Genomic DNA, 24,299 nt, shown 5'->3' on the forward strand with positions numbered 1-24,299 from the left:
CCTGTCAGTGGCCCAGTCTGACTCTGTCAGATGTGTCTCTCTGGAGGCTGCAGGCGAGAACCATCTCCTCACCTTTTCCAGCGTGAGAGACACCCACATTCCTTGGCTCATGGCCCCTTCCCCCATCTTGAAGCTTGCAGGGTGGCATCTTCCAATCTCTCACCCTGACCCTCCAGCCTCCCTCTTACAAGGACACTTGAAATTACTTTGGGCCCTTCTGGATAGGAAAGTCCAGAATCATCTCCCCGGTATCAAGATCTTTAACTGAATCCCATCTGCAACATCCCTCCTGCCATGTAAGGGAACACACAAACAGGATTTGGGGATTAGGACCTGGACATCTTTGGGGGCTGCGATTCTACTGCCCACAGTCTTCACAATGGACATGTCTATTTTGCAACAGCCGCTAGGATGAGAAAATGCATGGTATGTGTCCAGCATATAGTGGGTGCTCCATTAATGTGGTGAAACTGGGCAGAGCATCACAGCGCTCACGGTAGATGACTGTAGCATTTTTCTCTACCTGCCATTGTGCTATATTCACTGACTGGTACCTGGTCCATCTCCCCACAAACACCCCTCCCAGTGGGGCAGGGGCTCTCTGTTCATTGCTGCATCCCCTGTGCCAGGAAGAGTGAAGCACACAGCAGGTGCTGAATATTTTGAGTGAATGTGTTCGTTTTCTTTGTCATGAAGAGGAAGCACCATTTATCAGATAGGGTCCTGGATGTCAAAGTGTGCTTTCCCCGAGCTGCCGGATGAGATGTGTTGGGCCTCGTGGCTGTTTAATAGCCCTGATACCCCATCCTGCTGATTGGGAGCTGGGGTGGTTACAGGATTCTGTCCTCAGGTGGCAGACTTGAGAGACAGGTCCTGCCTCATGGGCATCTGCAGAAATGTGCGTTTTTGTCACCTCACTTGGGAGTGTACTTGCATGATGTAGGATCAAAAAAAAAAAAGGAAGAGAGCACTTGAATGATTGAGCTTTGAATGACTGGTCTTTAACAGCATGTCCAAAGGAGGCAGAGAGGTCTTTCTGATGGCTTCGCTACCCAAGAATGGACAGTGAAGGCCCCCTGAAAGAATGCCCCTGGGGAGCTGGGCTTCCAGAAGGCTTGGAAACTCTGGCGCCAAACCCTCTCTTGGCACTTGAGATGGCACCACCCAATTCGGTCTTTCCTGACTCATTCTCTCAAATGCTACTACCTCGTAGAAGCAAAGTGAGACCCTGCCCCCGGTCCCTCCCTGGGTGTCCTACAGCTCCATAGGGTGAAGGCCCGGACCAGAGCAGGTGGCCGGGATGGGGTGTTAAATAATGGCTGTTACTGCAGACGGCAGGTTCTTTCCTGGGTGGGGGTGGTCGGCGGGGCCCGGGGAGCCTCTCTGTAAAACCCAGAACAAATGTGGAGGCTACAGTGAGCCGAGATAGCACTACACTCCAGCCTGGGTGACAAAGTGAGACCCTATTTCAAACAAACAAACAAAAACGGTGTTGCTAAGAAGTTTTGAAAACCACTAACTTAGCCCAGGCTTTCCGTTTTACAGATTGGGACACTGAGGCCTGGGGACAGGTGTTAAATGGTGCCGGGTGGCACAGGGGTTTGTGGCAGAATGAGTGGAACCCGGGACCATGCCCATTCTGGACTCTGCCCAAAAGACAGCACTACTTCTCCTCCAACCTGCGCCTCTGCTGGTTGGTTAGAAACTAATTGTGGATGCTGAGTGGCAGTGTAGTGGCCCAGGGGAAGGGGACAGGCAGAGCTCTATCCTTTCTGCTCTGCTGTGTGCCATGTGATAACGTGCTAATGTGCTATGGCCTCCACCCTGAACCTCGGTGTCGTCTTCTGTAGATGGGGGATGTTGGAGCATCTTCCTCATCCAGGTGTTGTGAGGGAGATGCTGTGTTGTCATCTTTGTACACTCGGAAAGCATCAGGCGACTTCCCTCCTCTGCAGTCAGTGGGGATCCTGGGGGCAGAGTCACAGGGCAAGGGCCTTCCATGGCTTCACAAATCCACAGAATGGGGAGAGGAAATGAGGCTGAACCCCAGCCTCATCTCATTGCCTGGGAAAGAAACCCAGGGGCGAGCATGTGGCTCAGAGTGATGACACCTCCTGAGCCTCTCGTGTGGTTTCACACAGAGGACAGTGTGGGGGTGCAGCTTCCACCACCCGTGGCTCAGAGTGATGATACCACCTGAGCCTCTCATGTGTGGTTTCATGCAGCCCCTCCAGGCAGGACAAACCAGGATGAGAGGACAGTGTCGGGGTTTAGCTGCCACCACCCAGTGTCGTCCAAGGAAAATGGAGCAGCCACATCCTGCATGGCAACACCAGGTGGCCAAGCCAGAGCGTGTGACCACTCGACGCTTCCCACCCACAGCAAAGAGGTGAGGCCTGGTGCCCAGCAGAGAGCAGCCCAGCCTACGGGGGACAGGAGCAGGTACAGGCCACGTCCTCAACCTCAGGGAAGACACCAAAGACCCAAGGGGCTGGGACAGACAGGCTGCCCAAGAGGGGTGAGGTTTGCTGAGGGGCCTGCAGCTGTTCGGGTGCCCCCAAATGACTAAGTTCTGATTATAATCCCATGGGGTCATCACTGCAGGTTAGGGAACACAGGAGGTGGTTTCACAACACACTCCCGCATGGGCAGCAGCCCCCACGCCATCAATCACCCTGTAGGCTCCACTTCATGAGTAACTGGAATTCAAAGATAATTATGACCGTGCACTTTCCGCTCAGTAAGATCTGAAGATGGCTGGGCTGACACTCCATGGTCACCGACTTCAGCACAGGTCTCTCTGCACAGGCAGCCCATGCCCAGGCCACCCACAGTTACGGCAGATGCCCCAGGGGCCCCTCCAGCTGGAGATGAAGCCAGGGTCTGGCTTTGGCAGGAAGCCGTCAACTGTGAAACATCAACCTTGCTCTTTTATAACTCAAATTGCACTTGCATTTCATTCAACAGGAGTGCAGGCTCTGCTGATTCTCACGCACGTACAAGAAAGACTTCTTTTCGGTAAAGAAAGGAAGGAATAAAGAAAGGAAGGAAAGCGCTGCAGGTTCCACCAGAGGCTTTTATTTCAGCCACTCAGGACCCTGGCTTTCTGCTCCAAGGCACTGAACACAGGCTCTTCTAAACACTGGCAGGGACCTCCCCCACAGCCGCCCCCACAGGGTTCTCTGTTTCCCAAGTCCTGATGGATTCAGGCAAGACCTTCACACATTCACCCACTACCTGCTGGACAGGAGGGTCATGAGGCAGCCTGTGGTGCCGAGCTCAGTGTGACACACTGCCAACGTGCCGCCTCCCCCAGCCTCTGATGGGGCCGGGCCTTGACCACGTGACAGGCTCAAGCTGCCGTGCACATCCCCCAGGAAAGGGTGCACATCCCCCAGGAAAGGGGAAGAGCTGCTAAGGTTTAGCAGTGACGAAACAAATAAGAAATGCTACCGTGGAGGTTACACAGATGCTTATTTGGTTTTTAAACAAATCCAACACAACAGTAAGAGGCAACAGGGTGCTTGAAGGTGGGGGAGGAGAGGGAATCTCATCTGTAAAGTGCTTTTCCAGACACCGGAACCTCCTAGTCTAGCCTGGCACACCCACATCACTCAGAAAGGTCGGGCTCAGGGTGGAGATGGCATGCAATTCCCAACACACTTGGTATTCAGAGTGGACAGAGCTCCACAGCAGCCTCCCCTTTGTCGGGGTCCACGCAATCTACACATGGTCGCAAAGTCTCTGCAGCCACAGTCTGCACACGTGGGCACAGACAGCACTGGTGCATGCCTGTCAGGCTGGGGCCACACTGGGGAAGGGCCTCATAGCAACATGCACTGGAAGCTCCTCGCGGCGGACCATCCTCAGGCCGCCGACAGGAATGGGAAGAAAAAGAAGTCGAAGGCGAACTTCACGGCGCCATGCACGGTGCTGCGCCAGTCGTGCTCGATCTTCACGTGCCGCCTGGTGGGCGAGAGCTGGGCCACGCAGTTGAGGCAGCTGATGGCCTTGAGCTCGAAGACAGGCCACTTGCTGCCCAGGCGGCCCTCCAGGATGGTGCTGAACTCGATGAGGCTGCCCTGGCGCAGGCTGAGCAGCACGCTCTTGAACTCGCTGCTGGCCCGCAGCACGATGTCCTTGGTGACGTCGTCCTCCTCGCGGCTGCGCGAGCCGTCAGCGCCGCTGCTGAATGGCATGCCCACGGTGATCTCAAACTTGTAGCGGTCGAACTTCTTGATGTGGCAGGGGTGCTTGGCCAGCAGCTTAAGGCGACAGAGCTCCTCCTCGGCCGTGGAGGTGTTGCCAGGGCTGCAGGCAGGGTAGGCCTCGCCGTAGAGGCAGCGCATCCAGTCGCTGATGAAGAACGGGAGCATGTTGATGGCAGACTCGGCGCTGTTGTCGATGTCAGTCACGCGGACGTACTTGAAACGGCCGGTCCACGTGACCCTGTGGCCCTCCAGGTGGCTGCAGAGGATCTGGGTGCGTGCCATGTTGGTCTCCTTCCAGGCGCGTGGCCCGCACAGCGCACCATACTGCTGCCAGGTCAGTGTGGAGTTGTAGACCTTCATGCCCTCTGAGCGGTACACATAGAACCAGCAGAACAGCACAATGGCCGTGAGCCACACCAGGATGAGCTTGACCATGGAGCTCCGCGTCAGGGACTTCACCATCCCCACCACAGAGAAGCTGGCCTTGGTCCACCAGCGCAACAGCAGGGGCACACTACAGACCGCCACGGTGACTGCGATCTTGGTGAGCTCCAGAGACGTGAACCACCGGGCAAACTGCAGCACACCCACCAGGGCCAGGCCGGCCACCAGGATGGGGAGGGCAAAGAGGAAGAGGAAGTAGCCAATGGAGGCACGGAGCAGCCCCAGGCCGGTGGACTCCAGCAGGATGACCACGGAGAGCTCACACCACATGAAGCACACCAGGTAGGGCACAAGGTAGCAGTAGGTGCCCTTGAAATTCCTCAGTTGTGCCATGCGGAAGAAGAGATAGAGCAGGTAGACATAGAGCAGGCAGGGGACGCTGACATTGAGGACGACCAGGTGGCCGACAGGCACGGTGATGAAGGTCTGGCCGAGGAACTTCAGGTAGGGCCAATTCAAGGGCATGGAGGGCAGCAGCGATAACAGGCCGGCAGTAACCTCGGTGGCCAGGGCCCTGCGCGTGTAGGGCTCTGCATGGGTGCTCAGGCTCAGGTAACTGGTCACGGTAAAGAAGCCGGTGATGACAGCCAGCTCCGAGCAGGGGATGCAGTCCTTGCTGGCGATGGGGAAGGAAAAGATGACAAAGAAGACAGAGAGCAGGAAATGGGCATAGGGCTCCAGGTGGTTCCAGCCGAAGTTGACCTCGGCCTGCTCCACATCCAGGTTGGGCTCGAAGCGCAGCAGCAGGTCGGTGAGGGTGCGGAAGTTCTCCCAGGCCTTGCTGTCCTGGAACACCTTGAGGGTGCAGATCACCATGGAGATGAAGGACAGGTAGAAGATGACCAGCGGGATGAAGAAGGCAAAGAAGTCGATGGTGAGGTTGCTGATGATGAAAAAGAAGATGAGCGCGTTGATGTGGTGCGTGGGGATGATGGTGGACAGCCAGTGCATGCCCGCCCTGGAGGCCATGTCAATCAGGTACTCCTTGATCTCCATGATGGCGTGCAGGGGGTACTTGACCACCTGGGGGAAAGATGGTATGTGGGAACCAGGCTGGGACAGGATCCCCACTGCTCCCATCTCACGCCTCCCTCTGACCACCCTGCCTCTGGGCAAAAGGAACCCGCACCCTTGTGTTTTCCCATCACCAGCCCCATCCTAGTGGTCCTCCCTCCCCCCTTCTCCAGGTGGCCCTCCCCATGCTCGCGGTCCCTGTGAGCCCTCCCTCTTCTGGGCCTGGAGCCCCCCTCTGCCCCGTGCCTGGCTCCCCACCTTCTACCAGCGTGACTAGATGCATGTGTGCTTCTCTCCCTGCAAGACCTCCAGCACTGGAGGGACCCACGGGCTCCCCACTTCCCTCCCCTCAGGGTCACCCACATGAAGAGATGACGGAGCCCTGAGATGCCTGTCTGGGAGCTGGTTTTGTGACCCAGCTCTGCACTGCAGCAAGGATGTCACCTCCCTGAGCCTCCATGAAGGGAAATGGCGATCCTTACGAGGAGGAGAAGCCGCAGGCAGTCCCGGGAGGGGTGGCAGAGCAAGCATTAGGGAAAGGGAGTTCAGTGCAGACACAGGTAGAGGGCCCAGCACCACTCTCCCAGCAAAAATACCATTCAGCTGCACGGGGCTGCCGGGTGAGCTGCCCTCCCTGTGGCAGGAGACCCTGAGAAGCAGCTGCCAGGCCACCTTCTGCCCCTACACACACACACACACACGCATACATTCACACACAACCCACCCCTATACACACACATTCACTCACACGCAACCCCCCCTACACACACATTCACACACAAGCAACCCACCCCTACACACACGCATTCACACGCAACAATCCACCCCATACACACACACGCAACCCACCCCTACACACACGTGCACACCCCCCACACGTGCCCCCTCACACATGCACACCCACCCCTACATGTGCACATATGCACACCTACCCTACACGTGTGCACCTACACATACACACCAGCGCACCCCTGCCCCCCCATAGTCAAGGCCAAAGGCTGCCTTCCCCCGACCTGTGGGTCCTGCTCCCCTGCTCTGCATGCAGTGCTAAGGTCAGAAAGAGCTCTTGGCCTTCACCACAGCCAAGAGGAGCAGAGGGCTGAGGGAGGCATGCTGGGAGCAGCCTCAGGATGGGGTGAAGCAGCGCTGCCACCCAGGGCCAGCCCTCATGCCTTCCTGGTCTGTGCAGAACTCAGAGGCCCTGAGCCCTGCCAGAACACAGGGCAGCCAGGCAGAGGGACTGGAGGGGATGGGGGAGAAAGTGGTTGTGGTGCCCGTGCTCACGCAGCATGGCGTGGCATACAAAGCAGGGTCTGTGCATCTTCAGAAGTGCCAGGGGCCTGGACCAACACCAGGAAGTGGACGCCTAGGGGGCGGCCCCACATGGGGGTAGGGAAGCCTGGCTGCATGTCCAGGGCCCACTGAGGGGCTACATGACACAGCCAGGCTGGAGCACCCCATCAGCTCAGGGCCTCGGGGAAGCACCAGACCCCACAAATCCCCTGGGGCAGGTTCTCTCCACCCGGCCCACCAGAAGGCCAAGGAGGGATCCCAGGTGAATGGCAACTAGGTGACACCACCAGAATGTGGCCCTCACCTGCCAACAGCCTGGCTGTCAGCTCTAGAGGACCAGGACACCTGGAAACAACCAGAAGACTGAGTCTTCCACAGATGAGAGGGACAGGCTCATGGAAGAAACTGAAGTGTTTGGGAGTGTGTGCGTGCACATCTACACACACAGAGTCTTCCACAGATGAGAGGACAGGGGCAGGCTCATGGAGGAAACGGAAGTGTTATGAGTGTGTGCATGCATGTTTACACAGACTGAGCCTTCCACAGATGAGGAGGACAGGCTCATGGAAGAACCGGAAGTGTTTGGGAGTGTGTGCATGCACATCTACACCCCCACAGTCTTCCACAGATGAGAGGACAGGGGCAGGCTCATGGAGGAAACAGAAGTGTTATGAGTGTGTGCATGCATGTCTACACAGACTGAGCCTTCCACAGATGAGAAGGACAGGCTCATGGAAGAAACGGAAGTGTTTGGGAGTGTGTGCATGCACATCTACACACACAGAGTCTTCCACAGATGAGAGGACGGGCAGGCTCATGGAGGAAACAGAAGTGTTCAGGAGTGTGTGCATGCACGTCTACACGTGGGGGAACAGCTCTGCTGCTTCATGATATTTGTGACAGTCCACTTAATCTCTGTTTTATAACAAGCAAATAAACGATTAAAGCAGCTAACCGCTCCCCCAGCTCTCTCTGGGGTCAACAACCTTCTACATGAGCAGAGAGGCGCTCACGGCCAGGAGATGGCCAGGGAAGACCAGGCACTACAGGGTTTGAGGGCATTTCCAACGCTTGCCAGAGAGCCAGAGGGCATTTATGAAAACCAACCTACTCCAGGGTTTGTTTGGGGCAAGCCCCTGTAGTATGACGCCAGGCCAGCTGGCTAAAATCAACAGCTACATGAGTCAACATGTGCGTCAGCCGGCAGGCTGCTCAGTTAATCCCTGTATGGGGGCCTTGCTAACAGCAGGACAACTAAAGGTGGCCCGCCCCGCCACTGCTCACCACCAGTTTCACGCACGACCGCCACGGTAGCAAGGGGGTGGCCTTGGTAAAAATAATTCTGAAATCCTGTCTTACTCAAAGCCATGCACATTCTTTTGCCTAGAGCACACACAACCACCTGGTTGAGAGGGCCTTTAAAAGACAAGGAATACTCTAGAACATTACATCGGATGGCGTCTAGCCTCTGCTTGGACAGTGTGGAGGGGCTGGTCCCCCACCTGAACTCGATGACCAGGGAACGATCCCCTTTTTAAAGCCCCAATTTCTGCTCCCTGCAATGTACACCCAAGACCTTCCTCTGACATGGGATTAAAAAGTTCAGTCTCCTTTTCTGCAAAGAAGGTCCAAACAAATTCAACTCCTGAGATGGAAAAAGAACGAAATTTAAAAACTATGAGGAGTCTGCCTCTATGAATTCAACACTGCAGAGCTCTCTGTCTGGGCCTGTGGTGATCGGCCCTTCTGCTGCCACGAGAAACCAGGAAACAGCATCACCACACGGGTGGCCGAGCCGACCCGTGAAGAAGGCAGGCTGGGGAAGGGAGCCGAGACGAGATTCTGCTCAAACCTGTGGGCAAAAATGTTCCCGTGTCGGATCTTCCAATTATGTAACGTTAAAAATCTTAGGATTTTAAGATATTAAGTTTCTTTTCAGAGGATTTTATCTACGATGACAGCTTGCACCTCCAGGCTCCAGAAGAGAACTGTGTGGAGTCTGGAACATTCTTTGTGGGAGTAAGGGTGGCTCACAAAGAGGTGTCTGTCATTTTCACTTTGAGTGAAGATCTCTCCTTGTTCTACAAAAGGCTACTAAAAGCTGGGACAGCTCTCAGCCCTGGGAGACGCTTGTGACGATTCATTACCTCCCTCACAAGAGACTTCTAAGAAGACAAACTGCAAAGGAATCAAAGTGCTCTGACAGCATCCAAAACTGAAGGGAAACAGTCTTGTTTACTTCTCAAAACAGCTTAAATCTCTCCCTTCTAAAAAGGACTTTCAGGCTGGATACAGTGTCTCACGCGTGAATCCCAGCAGTTTGGGAGGCCAAAGTGGGAGGCTCGCTTGACCCAGGAGTTTGAGACCAGCGTAGATAACAACAGTGAGACCCCCATCGCTACAAAATGTTTTCAAAAAAATCAGCTGGGTGTGGTGGCACATGCCTGTAGTCCAGCTATTTGGGAGGCTGAGGTGGGAGGATCACTTGAGTTTGGCACGTTGAGGCTGCAGTGAGCTGTGACCGTGCCATTGCACTCCAGCCTGGGCAACAGAACGAGACCCTGTCATTAAGTAACATAAATAAATAGGACTTTCAGATGCTACACAACACTGGACTCACCATCCATAACTAGGTGACATAATTTTCCGAACAGGACGCATATGCAAGGAGGCATTATTATAATAGTACTTACACCAGATGGCATAAACTGGGACACCTGGGCCATGGCCGCCTGGCCCAAGGGTCTTCTCCAAGTTAACCCTTTCACCTGTGACCCTCACTCTCATTTCGGGAGTGTCTTTGCCAAAACCATGCCAGCACCCCAGCTTCCTCATCTCCCATTAGTAAGGAAATGATGGCACCCAATCTGTGAATATGCTTGCCTAGGGCCAGCTCTGAGCAGACCATCAGTAAAAACCACGTGCTCCCTTGGTTCAAGTTCTTGGCCATCCTGGCCCATGTCTCGGAACCTCTGCAGACCGGTCGGTGTCATACCCTGGACATACAGCCTGTCCCAAGTGGGAGGAGCAGAGCCTTCCACCTGCCACCCTAAAGGACTCGCAGCTCTGGGCACTCGGGGGGCTCACACTCAGACCTGTCTGGCTCCGAGTCCCTGGAGCAGGGCTGCTGTGCCTGCTGTTCTCTGGGCTGAAGCTGCTCCTGCAGCACCTGGGTTCCTGCTCTTCCCCCCACCGGAGGGCGGGCCTACTCTGACCTTCCCCCTGGCTCGAGGACGGTGACCTTTCAGCCTGCTGCCTGCCTGACAGTTGGTGGCCCAACCATCTCCTGGTCCTGGCCCTGACTCACGCGCCCATCTGAATACAATGATGGCAGTTCCTCCAGGTTCTCAGTCAGTTCAGAAGACAGAACCCCAGGATGCCTGCATGATACTGCCCGCAGCCTCTGTGACAATCATCTGCTGGGGCCCCTTGTGCTGGCCTCAGCTTGGGGATCCTGGGTCAGGAGGCCAAGCTTCTGGAAATCCTGGTGTTCTCTGCAGAGTGAGACAGGCACACATCTAATTCAACCATGCGAGCTGAACCGTGAGCAACTCTGTGAGAGGCCATAGGGCCACATGGCCAAGAAAACAAGCTGTCAGGCCAGGAGTAGGGCCCGCACTGCTGGGCTTCCCGCTCCCCGCTTTCCTCCTGCCGCCCAAGCTGCTCATGTCCTCCAGGTGTGCCCAATGGCACCCTGCACAAGTGCCACCCACCACGCTCCCACACTGGCCTCGCTCCCTGAGCCCTTGCAGATCCAGGGGCAGTAGGCGCCTCTGCACGTCCTCCGTGGCCTGACGGACACGGCACTTTGTTTTCGGGGAAGGCATCCTCAAGGCACTGGTCTCCACTCTGGACCATACACGGAGAAATCTGCTAAGTGATGAAGTCTAGATGAAAGTCTGCGTCCAGCCCGCCCCACTGCCCCCTACACTGCACAGCAAGACCCGAGGGCCCCTTGCTTGCCATCCTAGCACTCCTGACCAACACCGCCCCTGGTTTCTGAGCCTGACGGCGCAGAAAAGAAAGGCCTCCCGAGGACACATCCTTATGAGGATAGATGATGCCCCAAAGGTACCAGTGGCACGGCTGTAAAACACTCTGTTAGGCGAGAACCTCCCCACCTGCAGCTTCCTGGAAGGTGCCCTGCCTGAGGTGCGCGAGTCCTTGGGAGGCACGCTCCGGCCTGACCGGGGTCTTGGTCACTCACCTTCAGGCGCAGTGGCAGGTCCTCAGGGCTCTTCCCCGCCAGCTCGTCGTCATCTTCGTCGTCCTGCAGGAACAGGCTGCTGGGGATGACGCCCTTGGCGTACTTCTTAGTGATCTCCACAAAGTCATCCAGCGCGATGTAGTTCTTGGCTGAAGCATGAGAGAAAACAGCATGGGCACCCCACACTGCAGCCCCACTGCCACCCTCACACAGAGCAATGGGCTGGGGACGGTGGCGTGGGGCCAAGCTAAGAAAGGAGCTGAGTGGGTTCAGGTGGAGGAAACCCTTCCCTGGGCAGCCTGAGGGTTGAGGACCAGGCTGGGTGAGGAGGAAGGGGGCAGGTTTGCCAAGTGCCAGCCTCCACTCCTGGCCCCCGGCCCTTGGGTGTGCTGTCCCCCACCCCAAGTGTCCCTCTCTGCCTAGCTCCTTATGCCTGGGGCCACTCACCCACACCTTTCACCCAGTTCACCTGCCAAGCCTTACAATATGCACCTCCAGTGCATGCTGACACCCTCCTCTTCAGCCAGCATGGGGCTTCTCACAGCACGGGTGACAAGCCGCCCTGTAGGGCAGCACCCTGCCAACCGCTCCATCGAACATGATCTGTGCCCCCAACCCCTCCATTCAATGTAATCCACCCAGGGCCTACTGTGCACCTGCTAACCGCTCCATCCAACATGATCTGCCACACACCTACTATGTGCCTGCTGACACCTCCATCCAACATGTGTCTGCCATGGGCCTACTACATGCCTGCTAACCCGTCCATTCAACATGCGTCCTGCCATGGGCCGACTTACCCCTCCATCCAACATCTTCCACCAAGAGCCTGCTACGTGCCCACTGATCCCTCCATCCAAAGTGATCCGCGAGAGCTACGTGCCCACTGAGCCCTCTATCCAACATGATCCCCTAAGAGGGAATGAGGCTCCTGAAGGACCCGTTGCCGTGGTGAGATGGTGACCAGGAAGGCCTCCAGGGGAAGGATGGGAAAGAAAGGACCATGCCGGGGCAGGGCAGAGGGAGACAAGCCAGGGTGCTGCAGAAACCCTAGGGAGGGGGCAGGCTGCATCCAAGATGGCAGCCGTGATAGTGGGCACTGACAGACCTCCTAATGGATCAGCTGTGTGTGCAAGAGAAGAGGAGTTGGGGCAGCACCCAGATGTAGCGGCAGCAAAGAGAGATGAGGCAGCCTTGGGGGGGCCCACACAGGTGGCAGGTAGCACAGGCCTCAGTAGCTCACTGTAGACTGAGCTGTGAGCTGACCACGGGACAGCCAGGTACAGGAGATGTGGAAGGAGCACGGGCTGGATGCAGCCTGGGCGGGCTGGGTGCTTGCGGGTTGAGGACGGCGTCTGACACACGAGAGTGGTCACCAATGCCACCTACACATCTCCCTACCAGAGCACAGTCCCTACGGGAAGACCCTGGTCCCCACAAGGAAGGCCCCTGTCCTCATAGGGACAAATACCTTGGGCAGGATGTCCTGTCCTGAGAGACAGGACATCAGTCTAGGGACCCCAAGAAGGAGCAGCCAGTGTGGCAGCAAGGGCCCCGGGCCTGGTGGGGGAGAGGGCTCTAAGGAGAAGAGCAGTCATCTCTGCCCACGCTGCTGACAGATCAAGTCAGACAAGGACAAGAAGTGACTGAGCAAGGGGGTCACTGATGGCCTAGACGAGCCGCTTTGGTGGAATAACGTGGCAGAGGCCTGAGAGCAAAGGACGGAGGACGAGAGAAGGGGATGACAGACGCCCCTTTCTGGGAGTTCTGTTGGAAAAGCTGGCAGAGAAACAGATGATGCCTGATGGGAACGTTCTGATAGAGGGGAAACAATGGGGGTGCTGGGGCCCTGTCCCTGAGGGCCTGGCGGAGGGGACCACAGGCTGGCGGCGCTGACTCCTAACTCGCCCCCAGCAACAGCGACAGGGCCCAGCAGCAGGTGTGCCTGGCTCATCACAAACCCCTGTGTGACTGGGAAGTGAGGTTGGGGTCCAGACTCTGCCTGCAGTGCCCCCCAGGATGGAGACCCAGGCTGGGCTGCTCCTGCCCAGAGGCACCTTACTTCAGGACAGCAGGCACCATGCCAGCTCGGTGGCAGGACACTGTCACAGCCTCTCTGGTCCTCGGGCGTCCTAGAATCACAGATTTCTTCCCATTTCCATGTGAGGTGTTTGTCTCCCCCAAATGGAGCAGGAAAACAGCAGCGCAAGCACCCATGTCCGCCCACGCAGAGGCAAGGGCTCTGACCACACCCTCTGGACGGTTTCCTCCCAGGCCCAGTGGGAAGGTGGGATCTGTGCTCCCACCTGTACTCTGCCCTACATGCCACAGAGGCTTCTAGGATGGGCGAGGTCCTTCAGTCCCGTCTGATCATCTCACTGTTCAGAAGGGGAAACTGACACCCAGAAAGAAAAATGAGACCTGCCCATGTCACAAGAAGAGTCTGTGGCAGACCTGGGTCTTGGCCCATCCCCCCATTGATACTGAGCCCCCGAGCCTCCCGCCTGTCTATCTTCTCCAGGACAGGAGCTCCCAGTGCCTCAGACTGCAGAGTCTACCCCATGTGGATGGAAGACAGTGAGGCTGGCCAGCTGCACGTGGAGGATGTGACGTCTCTTCTCATTCTTTGACCACAAACATCCCAGAGGCACCCCCAGCTCAGTGTGCCCCAGAGACTCCATCCCCGCACCTAGGCTCTGCCCACTCTGTTCCCTGCCTACCTACAAAGGGCCTACGCTGGGGCAGAGCCCCTTCCACACCCTGCTGAGTCTCCTGGGCCTTTGCTCATGCTGTTCCCTCTGCCCGGAGCGCCCTCCCCTAATGCCCTCCTCATCCTTCCCCACTCAGGACTCCCCCGCCAGTCCCCACCCCCAGTATTTCCTTGTCCAAGAGGGACTGGCACATCATGGTTTCTGTCCTGGGTCTGCCTTCCCTCCAGTGCGTGCGCTCCAGGTGGGCAGGGTCTACTCCCAGCGTCCAGAACACTGACCCCCAAACGGACCGCCTGAGATCCTAGCAGGGCCAGGATAGGGTCGCACAGGAAGGAGAGGTCGCCCTGCAGGTGCAGGCTGGGAGGCATGGGTGAGACGGGGCAGGGGCTGCACTCACACTCGCTGCTGACCAGGCGCTCCAGCATCCGCCTCTGCTTCTGTAGGGACTTGGGCACGGGGCCTGGCTGCACCCCTCCATCTGCAGGGGACAGGGTGGATTAACAGTCAGACAGGTTGACTATCTCTTCGTGCCCTGCAGCCCACCAGAAACTGGCCCACTGTTCCTAGGACACGCCAGTTCCAGGGGCATCCTATGTTCTGGGGATCACAGGGCCCCCAGGGCAGGCAGAGCAGGGGCCACACCTCTGCACCTCCAGTTGCTGGGGTGGACTCAGTGCCGTGTAGCGTGCTCCCACTTGGTGATGGACACAGTCCGTCCCATTGGTAGACGTGGTCACAGAGCACTGGGCAGAATACCCTCTGGTTTGTTCAATGAGTGAGCACTTGAGCCAGGGCAGATGCTGTCAAAATGCCACCCACACACCTCACCACCAGGGCACGGTCTCTACAGGAAGGTTCTGGTCCCCTGGTCCCCACAAGGAAGGCCCCTGTCCTCACAGGGAAGGTCCCGGCTCCTGTGGGAAGACCCAGCCCCTGAGGGAAGGTCCCAGCCCCTATGGGAAGGTCCTGGCCCCTGTGGGAAGGCTGGCACCCAGGAAAGGCTGGTGCCCAGGGTGAATCCTCGCACCGTGCTCGTTGACCTGGCCGACATTCTCCAGCAGCTCCGCCACGGCCACCTGCTTCTTCTTCTTGGGATTCAGCTTCCAGTACATGACCAGGGCTGCCTTGCGCACGGCCCTCTCCAGGTCGGTCTCGGAGGAGAGCTGCCTCACCTCCCGTTCGTTCTCGGACGTGATGCCTGAGGGACAGGAGGTGGTCAAAGGCCTTGTGTGCCCTGCCTAGGCTTTCAGTGTCGCTCTGACCCTGCCAACTCTGCCTGGAAGGCTTTCGAGCGAGACATACAAGGTGTCAGGACTTGGTTACCAGGGAAGGATGGATGGACACCTGACCCAAGAGGACATCACGCCATGCCCCTGCCACGCCCACTCTCCAGCTGGGAGGCCAGACTGGTCTCGCACCAGACGCCCCCAAGTGCCCCCTACATGCTGGCGGGAAGAAGGCAGCCTCTTCCTGTTCCTCCCCTCTCTCAGAGGTGCAGACACGGAGGCACAGGCCTGTGTTCTGGCTCACTCAAGGTCACACAGTCAGAAAGAGGCAGAGCTGTCTTGAACCCAGGGTGGACTCACTGCAGTCACCACAGAGCTTTCCTCTGTCTCACACACGGTCCAGCCCTTTCTAAGGAAGGCTTGGACAGCGGGGAGAGGGAGAGCAGGTTTTACCAATGGTCAGTAGCTGCCTTCCTCCCTTTACCCCCAACGGCCTGGGACACCGGCACAACCAAGCAGAGGGCAGGAGGACTGGCATGGAGGTCTGGATGTTTTTCTCCTTTTGAACATTTCCAAAATTTTCCACATGAGCATGTATTTCTTTTCAAATCAGAAAGCACAACTGCACATCAGAAGGTGTGTGCAGCTGGGGGAACACGGGGCCAACCGGCCTCCTCCCTTGCACGCTCTGCCCCAGCAGCCTCTGGGCTATCCCTGGCACCCAACAATGAGCCGTGTGGGCCGCCTGAGCCCCCTCCAGGTCATTCCACCTGCTCTGGAATCAGCAGACCGGGTTGGTGAGAAATTCTGGCTAACAATGCCACTGTTAGTTTTTCAAAATCATCAGTTTAATTTTCAAAGAGAAGACTGTATAATAAATGTAACTCTTAAAATATGATACAAGCTGGGCATGGTGGCTCACGCCTGTACTCTCATCACTTTGGGAGGCCAAGGTGGGTGGATCACCTGAGGTCAGGAGTTTGTGACCAGCCTGGCCAACCTGATGAAACCCCATCTCTATTAAAAATACAAAAATTAGCTAGGTGTGGTAATGCACGCCTGTAATCTCAGCTACTCAAAAGGCTGAGGCAGGAGAATTGCTTGAACCAGGGAGGTGGAGGTTACAGTGAGTTCAGATCGCACCCCTGCACTCTAGCCTGGGCGACAGAGTGAGACTCCATCTCAAAACAACAACAACAAACAAAAACAGAAGGAAATACACCAAAATATGGGGAGTTGCTTCTGGGCTTCAAGGTTATGAGTAATTTGTATCTTTATGTTTTCTACATAGTCCAAGTTTTCTATGATAAGCATAAAATACTTTTACAATCTGAAAAAAAAGGTATTAGAAGAAACACCTTTGTGACACCCACTTTCATCTTTCCCTGAGGCGTGGAACCTTCAGGAAGCACACTGCCCCACGGCACCAGGGACAGCCACTTCCCTTGCACAGGACAACGTCCTAACTCACCACCCGTGGCCTGAGCTGCATCCCTTTCCTCCCCTGCCTCTGTTTGAAACAGATTATCTATGAAGGGTCAGCCTGCCTCCTCCCAAAGTGAACACGCCTGTCCAGGTCTGTGTGGGCCCACAGCCCCTCAGCTGCTCTGCCCAGACTGGACGGACATCAGCTCAGGGGCATGGGCCACTCTGACTGCAGGCCACATCACAGTCTCCAGCTTTGCCTCGGGGAAACTGCCTCTCAGCTGAACCCAGGATCGATGTCTCAGTTTGGATCAGAACCCAGCAGGGAAGCAGGATGTATAGTTACCACTTGGAGACACCAACACAAGCCAAAGAGAATGAAAATGGCTTGGTCTGTTAAATATCCCATGTTAAGTCCAGAAACAGTGTCTAAAATGACAAGGCCACCAACAAAACAGAAACTGAAATTTCCCAACAGCATCACCAGCATTAGGTTTGGTAAGATTTTAGTTGTTCAGTTAGCAAGCAGCATTACAAGCTGCTCAACCCTCCAGAGGCTGTTCTAAGCCTCACACAGACCCACCTCTTCTGTCCGCCAAGCACCGGCGAAGCAGCTTCACAGCCTCCCGACGGCCCTGCTTCGCGGCGAGGACCAGCCAGTCCACAGCGGTGCAGCTGTTGAGTTCTTCATCCGTGTCGCCGGCCAACTGCAGGTAGTGCTTCCCCACCTGCAAGCCAGACACCAGTCAGCCTCCAGATTCTCCGACCCTCTCCCACCCCATGCTCCCTCCCAGCCCACTTCCCTTTGTCACCCAAGCCAGGAAGGAAGGGGCGGAAATGGGGTCACACCAGGCATGTCCACTAGGCTAGGCCATACTGAGCCTCCGGCCACTCGCTCCTCAAAACACGGTGAGGAAGGTGTGGCCACCCCATCCACACAGCGAGGGAGTCACGGGCTCCGACTGGTACTGGTACAGGTTCTCTTCCTTGAGTTGCTCCTGCCTGCCAAGGCTCACCATCAGTGCATGGAAATCAGAACCATGACTGGGTCCTTTACACTTCTCAAAACAGTCAGGGGACCACAGAAAGCCAGGGCTGGAGAGAGGCCAGCTAACCAAGGGTTAGCACTGGCCCACTGCCTGTTTTTGCAAATAAAGTTTTATTGAAATACAACCATAACCATTCATTTACATGTTGTCCATGCTGCTTTTATGTGCTCCACAGCAAAGCTGAGCAACACGGCAGAGATTGCGCAGAGTCCAGAATATTCACTATCTGGCCCTTTGCAAAAATAATCCCTGCTGAAATGGTCTAGTCTTCTCATTCTACAGATGGAAAAAGTGAGGCCCAGGGCACAGAGAGCCCATAAAAGGGCTCACTATGCTCCCCCGGCCTCCAAATGCCTGGGCAAAAGGATGTGGGAGGAACTTTAAAGTACAATATGGCTGTGAGGTCAGGAAAGAAATTTTTTTTTTTGAGACAGAGTCTCGCTCTGTTGCTCAGGTGGGAGCACGGTGGTGCGATCTCGGCTCACTGCAACCTCCACTTCCTGGGTTCAAGTGATTTTCCTGTCTCAGCCTCCCAAGTAGCTGGGATTACAGGCATGCACCACCATGTCTGGCTAATTTTTGTATTTGTAGTGGAGACACAGTTTCATCATGTTGGCCAGGCTGGTCACGAACTCCTGACCTCAGGTGATCCACCCGCCTCAGCCTCCCAAAGTGCTGGGATTACAGGCGTGAGCCACCGCGCCCAGCCAGAAATTCTTAATTTATGGTTTCGCGTGGAAGCTTTTCTCCTCTTTAGGGAGAAGAGGGGGCAGGAAACTGCTCAGGATAACTGTGGTCACTTGCTTGAGCCCTGTGCAAGGGGACAGAGTGAGGTGGTGAGAACTTGCCTCCACAGAGGACACAGGACCCCCGGCCTCCTCCATTCTCAGCATTCTGCTGGCTTCTCCCCTCACCAGAATTCAAAATCACTGTATTTCTGTGTCTTGTCTACTTGGGTTTTTTGGGTCTGCTTCTTCCACTAACCTGTCACCCATGAAGAGAGGGCCACATCATGTCCCCAGCACTGGCACAAAGCCCAGCCCTTGGCTGATGCCCAAGTGAATGGTCACCGCTCTGAGGGCCCCACTGCTCTGAGGGCCCCGTGCACACAGCTAACAGCCAGGTGAAAGGCCAGTCAGGGAGACAAGAGTGGGCAGCATACACAGTGTATGTTGAGGGGTGGCACTGAGCAGGCAGCTGCAGGAAGCCAGGAGGTCATCCTGGAGGAGGTGATGCCCAAGATGAGGTGTGAGCTGGACAAAAGGGGGATGAGCGCTGCTCCCCAGAGGAGTGCCAGGAGGAAAACTGGCACAGTGAACATGGGCACCCTACCAACATGGGGCTCAAGTGGGGTAGGGTGCACCACGCTGGCTCCTGACCCCGATCTCAGGCAACAACACTTCTCTGTGGGCTGTGGAGCTCGTGGCCAGGCCTGTTGTGCTGGGGGCCGCGTCCCGAAGTCCCCGCCGGCACCGCAGTCCTCACCTCAGTCTGTGCCTTGGGGTCCCCGGCCTTGGCCCTCTCCAGGACTTCTTCAAAGGGGATTTCCATGTCTCCCTTTGTAGGCCCTTTAACACAGAAGAAACAAACACACATGTCACAAAGCCAGACTTTGTCACTTGTCAGGATGGAGGGGACAAGGCAGGAGGGTCTTCAGATCTGCTGCTGCTTGTCACTTTCAAATCCAGGCCAGGAGTACAGAGAGACACAGACACAGACAGGGAAGATGCCCAGAAAGCCACTGTTTGCCTCCCGATCACAAGCAGCGCCAGAGCAAGATGAGCAAACTCCACGCGGGTGGGGTGGTTCAACAGCAATTCAAAGCTCTCGGGGTGGGAGGCATGGGAAGGAGGGGAGCACCGAGCCAAGTCCCACCATCACACCCCTTGGCTTAGGCCTGCTCTAGCTGGGGCTCTAGAAAGATCCAAGGACTCAAGTTTGACAGCCCATGACCTAAATAATACAAAGAACCTGTACCCAAAGCCCAGAACCCCAACAAACCAAGTTCATGTTTTCCATGATTGTACCAACAAAAACCACATTTTTTGGATATTATAATCAGTGTATATACATCTTGATATTACCTTTTCCTTCTTAAGAGTGAATGCCTTAGTCTGTTCGAGCTGTTATAACAAAAATATTAATACCATAGACCAAGCTGGTGGCTTACAAACATCAGAAATGTATTTCTTTCGATTCTGGAGACTGGGAAGTCCAAGATCATAGTGTTGCAGACTCCGTGTCTACTGAGGGCCTGCTTTTTGTTTCAGGTCTTCTGGCTGTGTCCTCGCAGGGTGGAAGGGGCAAGGGAGCTCTCTGAGATTTCTTTTACAGGGGCACTAATTCCACCGTAAAGCCATCGCTCATGATTCATCACCTCCAAAGGCCCCACCTCCTAACACCATTGGACTCGGGGTGAAGATCTCAGCAAATGAATCTGGGAGAGACACAAACTTTCAGTCCACAGCAGTGGACTGTTCTCTGGCTTCCCATGATGCGCTGCAGTCAGCTCACCATTTTGGTGGCTCCTAGATCCATCAAGGAGACAGAGTCAGGTTACTGACCCTCCCCCTCCTCTCCATCAGGTCTGTAGGTTGCTTCCAATAACCAATAACAGTGGTGCCATGAACCGTTTCTTTTCTTTCGGGAAGTCATTTTCCTAGCACAGGTTCTCCAGTTCAATTATTAGACCAAGGGTCAAAACATCAACTACAGTTCGTGCTGCATTTTACTTCCTAAGAAGTTACCTGAATTTACAAAAGCATCATGCAGTCTTACCCATTTCACCCAAGCCTGGCTGACAACGGGACAGGCTGCATGGTTCCCAGTAACACCACACTGAGGACCAGCCTTTCTGGTCCAACTCACCCAGGGCTTTCCCAGAACCATACCGTGCCAGGCTCTGAACCGGCTCTGCAGCACCAAATGCTGCCTGGCCACTGCCTTCAGATGACCCAGGCGTACAGGAGACAGGACTCCAGTGGGAGACCATGGGATGTGGCCAGGTGCAAAGGCAGAGAGGAAGGGTCACACCCAGTTTGGAGAGGGCAGAGGGAGGCTGGGACAACTCAAAAGTTGCAGGTGGCAGGTGAGGCCCTCACAGGTAAGGCTGTGTGGGTGAGGCATGTGTTTGGAGAAGGGAAGAAACAGATGGATTCTTCACAAGCTCTCGTGGTCAGGCACACGCACTCCAGCCCTGTGGATGGACAACTCGCCAACACAAAGGCCCCTCTCCCTGGATGCCCCCCCTCCCTGGATGCCCCCATCCCTGGACACCCCTCTCCCTTGATGCTGCTTTCCCTGGACACCACCCTCCCTGACAGGCCACCTCCCTGGATGTACCCCTCCCTAGAGGCTCCTCTCCCTGGATGCCCCTCTCCCTGGATGTCCCCGTCCCTGGAAGACTCCTCCCTGAATGCCCCTCTTCCTGGACGCCACTCTTCCTGGACGTAACTCTCCCTGGATGTAACTCTCCCTGGATGCAACTCTTGCACAGAGTTTCGGGCTCAGCTTCCTTGCCGGGGTCCTCAAGGACGCTGCTCAGAGATGGCATCAGGTCCCTCAGGGCAGCCCTTTTGGACACCCACCCTCCCCAGAGCCCCCAGACCTTGGTGCTCCCTGAATCCATCAAGGACAGTTCTCCCTCCTTGCTGCCGTCACCCTGCCAGCCCCCCAGCGTGCTTTCTGGCTGCGGGCTCAGCAGCACACTCACTATCCCTAGAGGAACTGCAGGCACAGAGCCTGCAGGCACCAAGGCCATGGGCCCACAGAGCAGCATGAGCGATCACGATGACAACAGATGCACGTGTGGATCCACGCTCCACAGTAAGGTGCTGTGCGACCTGGTGCAGGCCACATCACTGCTCCGAAGCAGCTTCAATCTGATCGTTAACATCAATCTGATAGGATGGTTTATGATGAAAAGAGATGCTTTGTAGCGAGTGGTCCAAAGTTGCTGTTCACAAGAGGAGGCTTTCTCTTCCCTCCCCACTTCCCCAGGAGACCCCAGGGCTGTTGCTGTACTTCCCACCACAACGCCAGCACCTCTAGTGAATTCAAGTCTCTTTACTTGACTAAGTTCACAAGTCATATTATTCTTCCCTTTTTTAAAAAAAATCAAAACATGCAAGGCCCAAGTCTATATGGTGGTCTAGAAAGATTCTTCCAGTCCATAATTAATTTCTCACAGACGTTATTCACAGCCTGACATTTCAAGACATCTCCCCAATATACAGAATCTCTCTCTCTTTTTTTATTATTTTTTTTTGAGACAGAGTTTCGCTCTCATCGCCCAGGCTGGAATGCAATGACAAAATCTCGGCTCGCCACAACCTCTGCCTCTCGGGTTCAAGTGATTCTTCTGCCTCAGCCTCCTGAGTATGAGTAGCTGGGAATACAGGCCGCCGCCACCATGCCCGGCTAAGTTTTTTTGTATTTTTAGTAGAGACAGGGTTTCACCATGTTGGCCAGGCTGGTCTCGAACCCCTAACCTCAGGTGATCCGCTGCCTCAGCCTCCCAAAGTGCTGGGATTACAGGTCTGAGCCACTGCGCCCAGCCCAGAATCTCTTTGAGATGGACACACACCCTCTTCATTATTCCAGCTTCCATATGGCAGTGGTGGGCTCGTCCTGCAGACCAGTTAGCTCAGTCCATGAAGCAGGAACCTTCGTGGGCTCAAAGGCAAATCCCAGCATGCTTACTGCTCAGTGCCAGAAAGATCACCCTCAGAAGCCGGCTGCATCAGTGTGGACAACCAAGAACCATCAAACACACGTGTTTTCTGTGTGCTCGACCTCCGTTCCTTGCTTTTTCTGATGACTGCACCTTGATGTCCCTTTTGAGCAACCCCGCCACTCTCAGTCCTCATGGTCTGGGTGGCACTGCCCCCTCCCCTGTGCTGCACAAAAGGCCCGCACCCCCACCTGGCCAATCAGAGTTGCCAGGTCATCTCCCTGACTACAGCACCTGGTTCAGGGATGGACACAGCCCAGCGGGGTTTGTGCTAGAACTGCTGGGAAATGGGCTTTCACCTTCTGCTGATCTTGGCACGTGGATGCCAGCTTGAACTGTGGAAGGTCACCCTGTGGGCAGAGCCCCTGAGACACAGGCAGCACAGGAAAGCAGAGTGGAATGGGGGCGGGGGAGTACTTCCTGATGACATCATCTGAGCCCCTGGATCCAGCCATGCCTGAAGCAAACCACTCTAGGCTCTGCAGATCTATGGACTCATCAATCCCTTGCCCCTCTACTTTTTTGGCTTGTGTCAATTTATATTGAGATTTTGTCACTTACAACTAAAAGGGTCCTGAATCTAACTCATTCTTTGAAAGTCTGCCTATCAATCACAAAATAGCAGCGTGATCAGAGCTGGATACCATGGGCAGGTCTCCTTCCCTCTGTGAGGTTCCATGGAGAACACCCTTCATCTTTTTAATTATTTGTCATGCATGGGCCCTATGGATTTGAGAGATTCATGGATGCCACGTGGAATCAGTCAATGATCCTCACTTTCTCAGGCACTACCTAGGGCATCCTCCAGGATGCGCCCCTTCCCGGCACAGCCCACTGCCATATCTTGCTGGAACCTGGGTCATCGTCCATCGTCTATCACAGGCTCCGCCAGCCTTTGTGGATGCCATCTATGTCTGTGGGTCTCACCCGTCTCGCCACCAGCTTCCACTACGACGCTGGACAGTACACAGTGAGCAGACGGGGATTCCAGGAGGGAGCCACTGCAAACAGGGCCTGCAGCTGCCCTCTCTCCTTCTGAAATCCTAGCATAGTCCAGGACACAGCACCTGCCTGGCTGAGCAGCTGAACTGCCAAGCTCAACTCCCTGATTGAGCAGATATTCTGCAGAAATAGAAAAGGATGGCGGGCAGGCTTCTTCCCACACAATGAACATCAAACCCACCCAAGGGGCAGTGGCTGGGGCCTCCCTTCCCAAACAGCTGGCTCAAAACATGCACAAAATTTTCCCAAAGTGGGCTGGGAGCAGGGCAGCTGGCTTCCACTTTCATATTACTGATGCATCCAGACATACTTCCATAGTGTTTAAAAATTTTTGGATGTATGTCAAATGCTCTTAAGAGTGCGATCTTAGGCATGTGGTAAATAAATATGATGTAATCCTCCCGTCTCCAAGGGTGCTGCTGCCCTCCCCCTCCCTCCCTCCCTGGTCCTGGGTAAGCCCTTGACCTCCACGATCTCTCTGAGCCTCTCGTGACGCCCACAAGGGGCTGTGCCAAAGGGAAAGGCAGAAAGAAAAGAGGATGTGCTGTGTGCTGTCATCATCCCTGTGCCAGAGACAGGGCACAAGGTGGTGGCCTTGCACCACCGGCGCATCCCCCACATGGGGAAGCTGGGGTCACCCTGCACCACAGGCATCCCATCAGCCTCTGTGACACTGACAATGGTTCTCGTGAATGGACAGGCTGAACGGTCCTCAGCCCTCTCTTTCTATGCTGGCTGAACTCTGAGGCGGGAACAGGACAGACAGTGGCTGGAGGCCCTGGCAGGGAGGGCACCCTTCTAACAGGCCCTGCGTAGCTGAGGGCACCAAACTGACAGGCAGGACCCCTGAGCTCACCACGGCCCGCCCTGGGCCAGGCAAGAACGAGCACGTCCACCCGTGAGAGCTGGGGCTGTGTAGGTGACTGTAGACATCACCCGCAGTGGGAGGGTTCCTGGAGGTGATGTCCGAGGCTTGGAGCGCAAG

General features: G+C 55.7%; 1 protein-coding gene across 3 annotated transcripts in view; it reads right to left on the reverse strand.

Annotated features, from left to right (window-relative positions):
- Nucleotides 1-3,056: 3,056 nt before the first annotated feature.
- WFS1 (wolframin ER transmembrane glycoprotein) overlaps nucleotides 3,057-24,299 on the reverse strand; it is a 57,924-nt gene continuing 36,681 nt past the window's right edge. For all 3 annotated transcript variants that reach the window (XM_055385868.2, XM_031010213.3, XM_031010212.3), the window contains 6 exons: nucleotides 19,066-19,148; nucleotides 17,115-17,259; nucleotides 14,908-15,078; nucleotides 14,278-14,358; nucleotides 11,170-11,318; nucleotides 3,057-5,678 (listed from right to left, as the gene is read on the reverse strand). In XM_055385868.2, coding sequence (XP_055241843.2) covers nucleotides 3,867-5,678; nucleotides 11,170-11,318; nucleotides 14,278-14,358; nucleotides 14,908-15,078; nucleotides 17,115-17,259; nucleotides 19,066-19,148 — 2,441 coding nt within the window. In that variant the 3' untranslated portion in view covers nucleotides 3,057-3,866. The remainder of the gene's footprint in view (nucleotides 5,679-11,169; nucleotides 11,319-14,277; nucleotides 14,359-14,907; nucleotides 15,079-17,114; nucleotides 17,260-19,065; nucleotides 19,149-24,299) is intronic.

Source organism: Gorilla gorilla, chromosome 3, assembly GCF_029281585.2.
Source record: "Gorilla gorilla gorilla isolate KB3781 chromosome 3, NHGRI_mGorGor1-v2.1_pri, whole genome shotgun sequence".
NCBI classification, from domain to species: domain Eukaryota; kingdom Metazoa; phylum Chordata; class Mammalia; order Primates; family Hominidae; genus Gorilla; species Gorilla gorilla.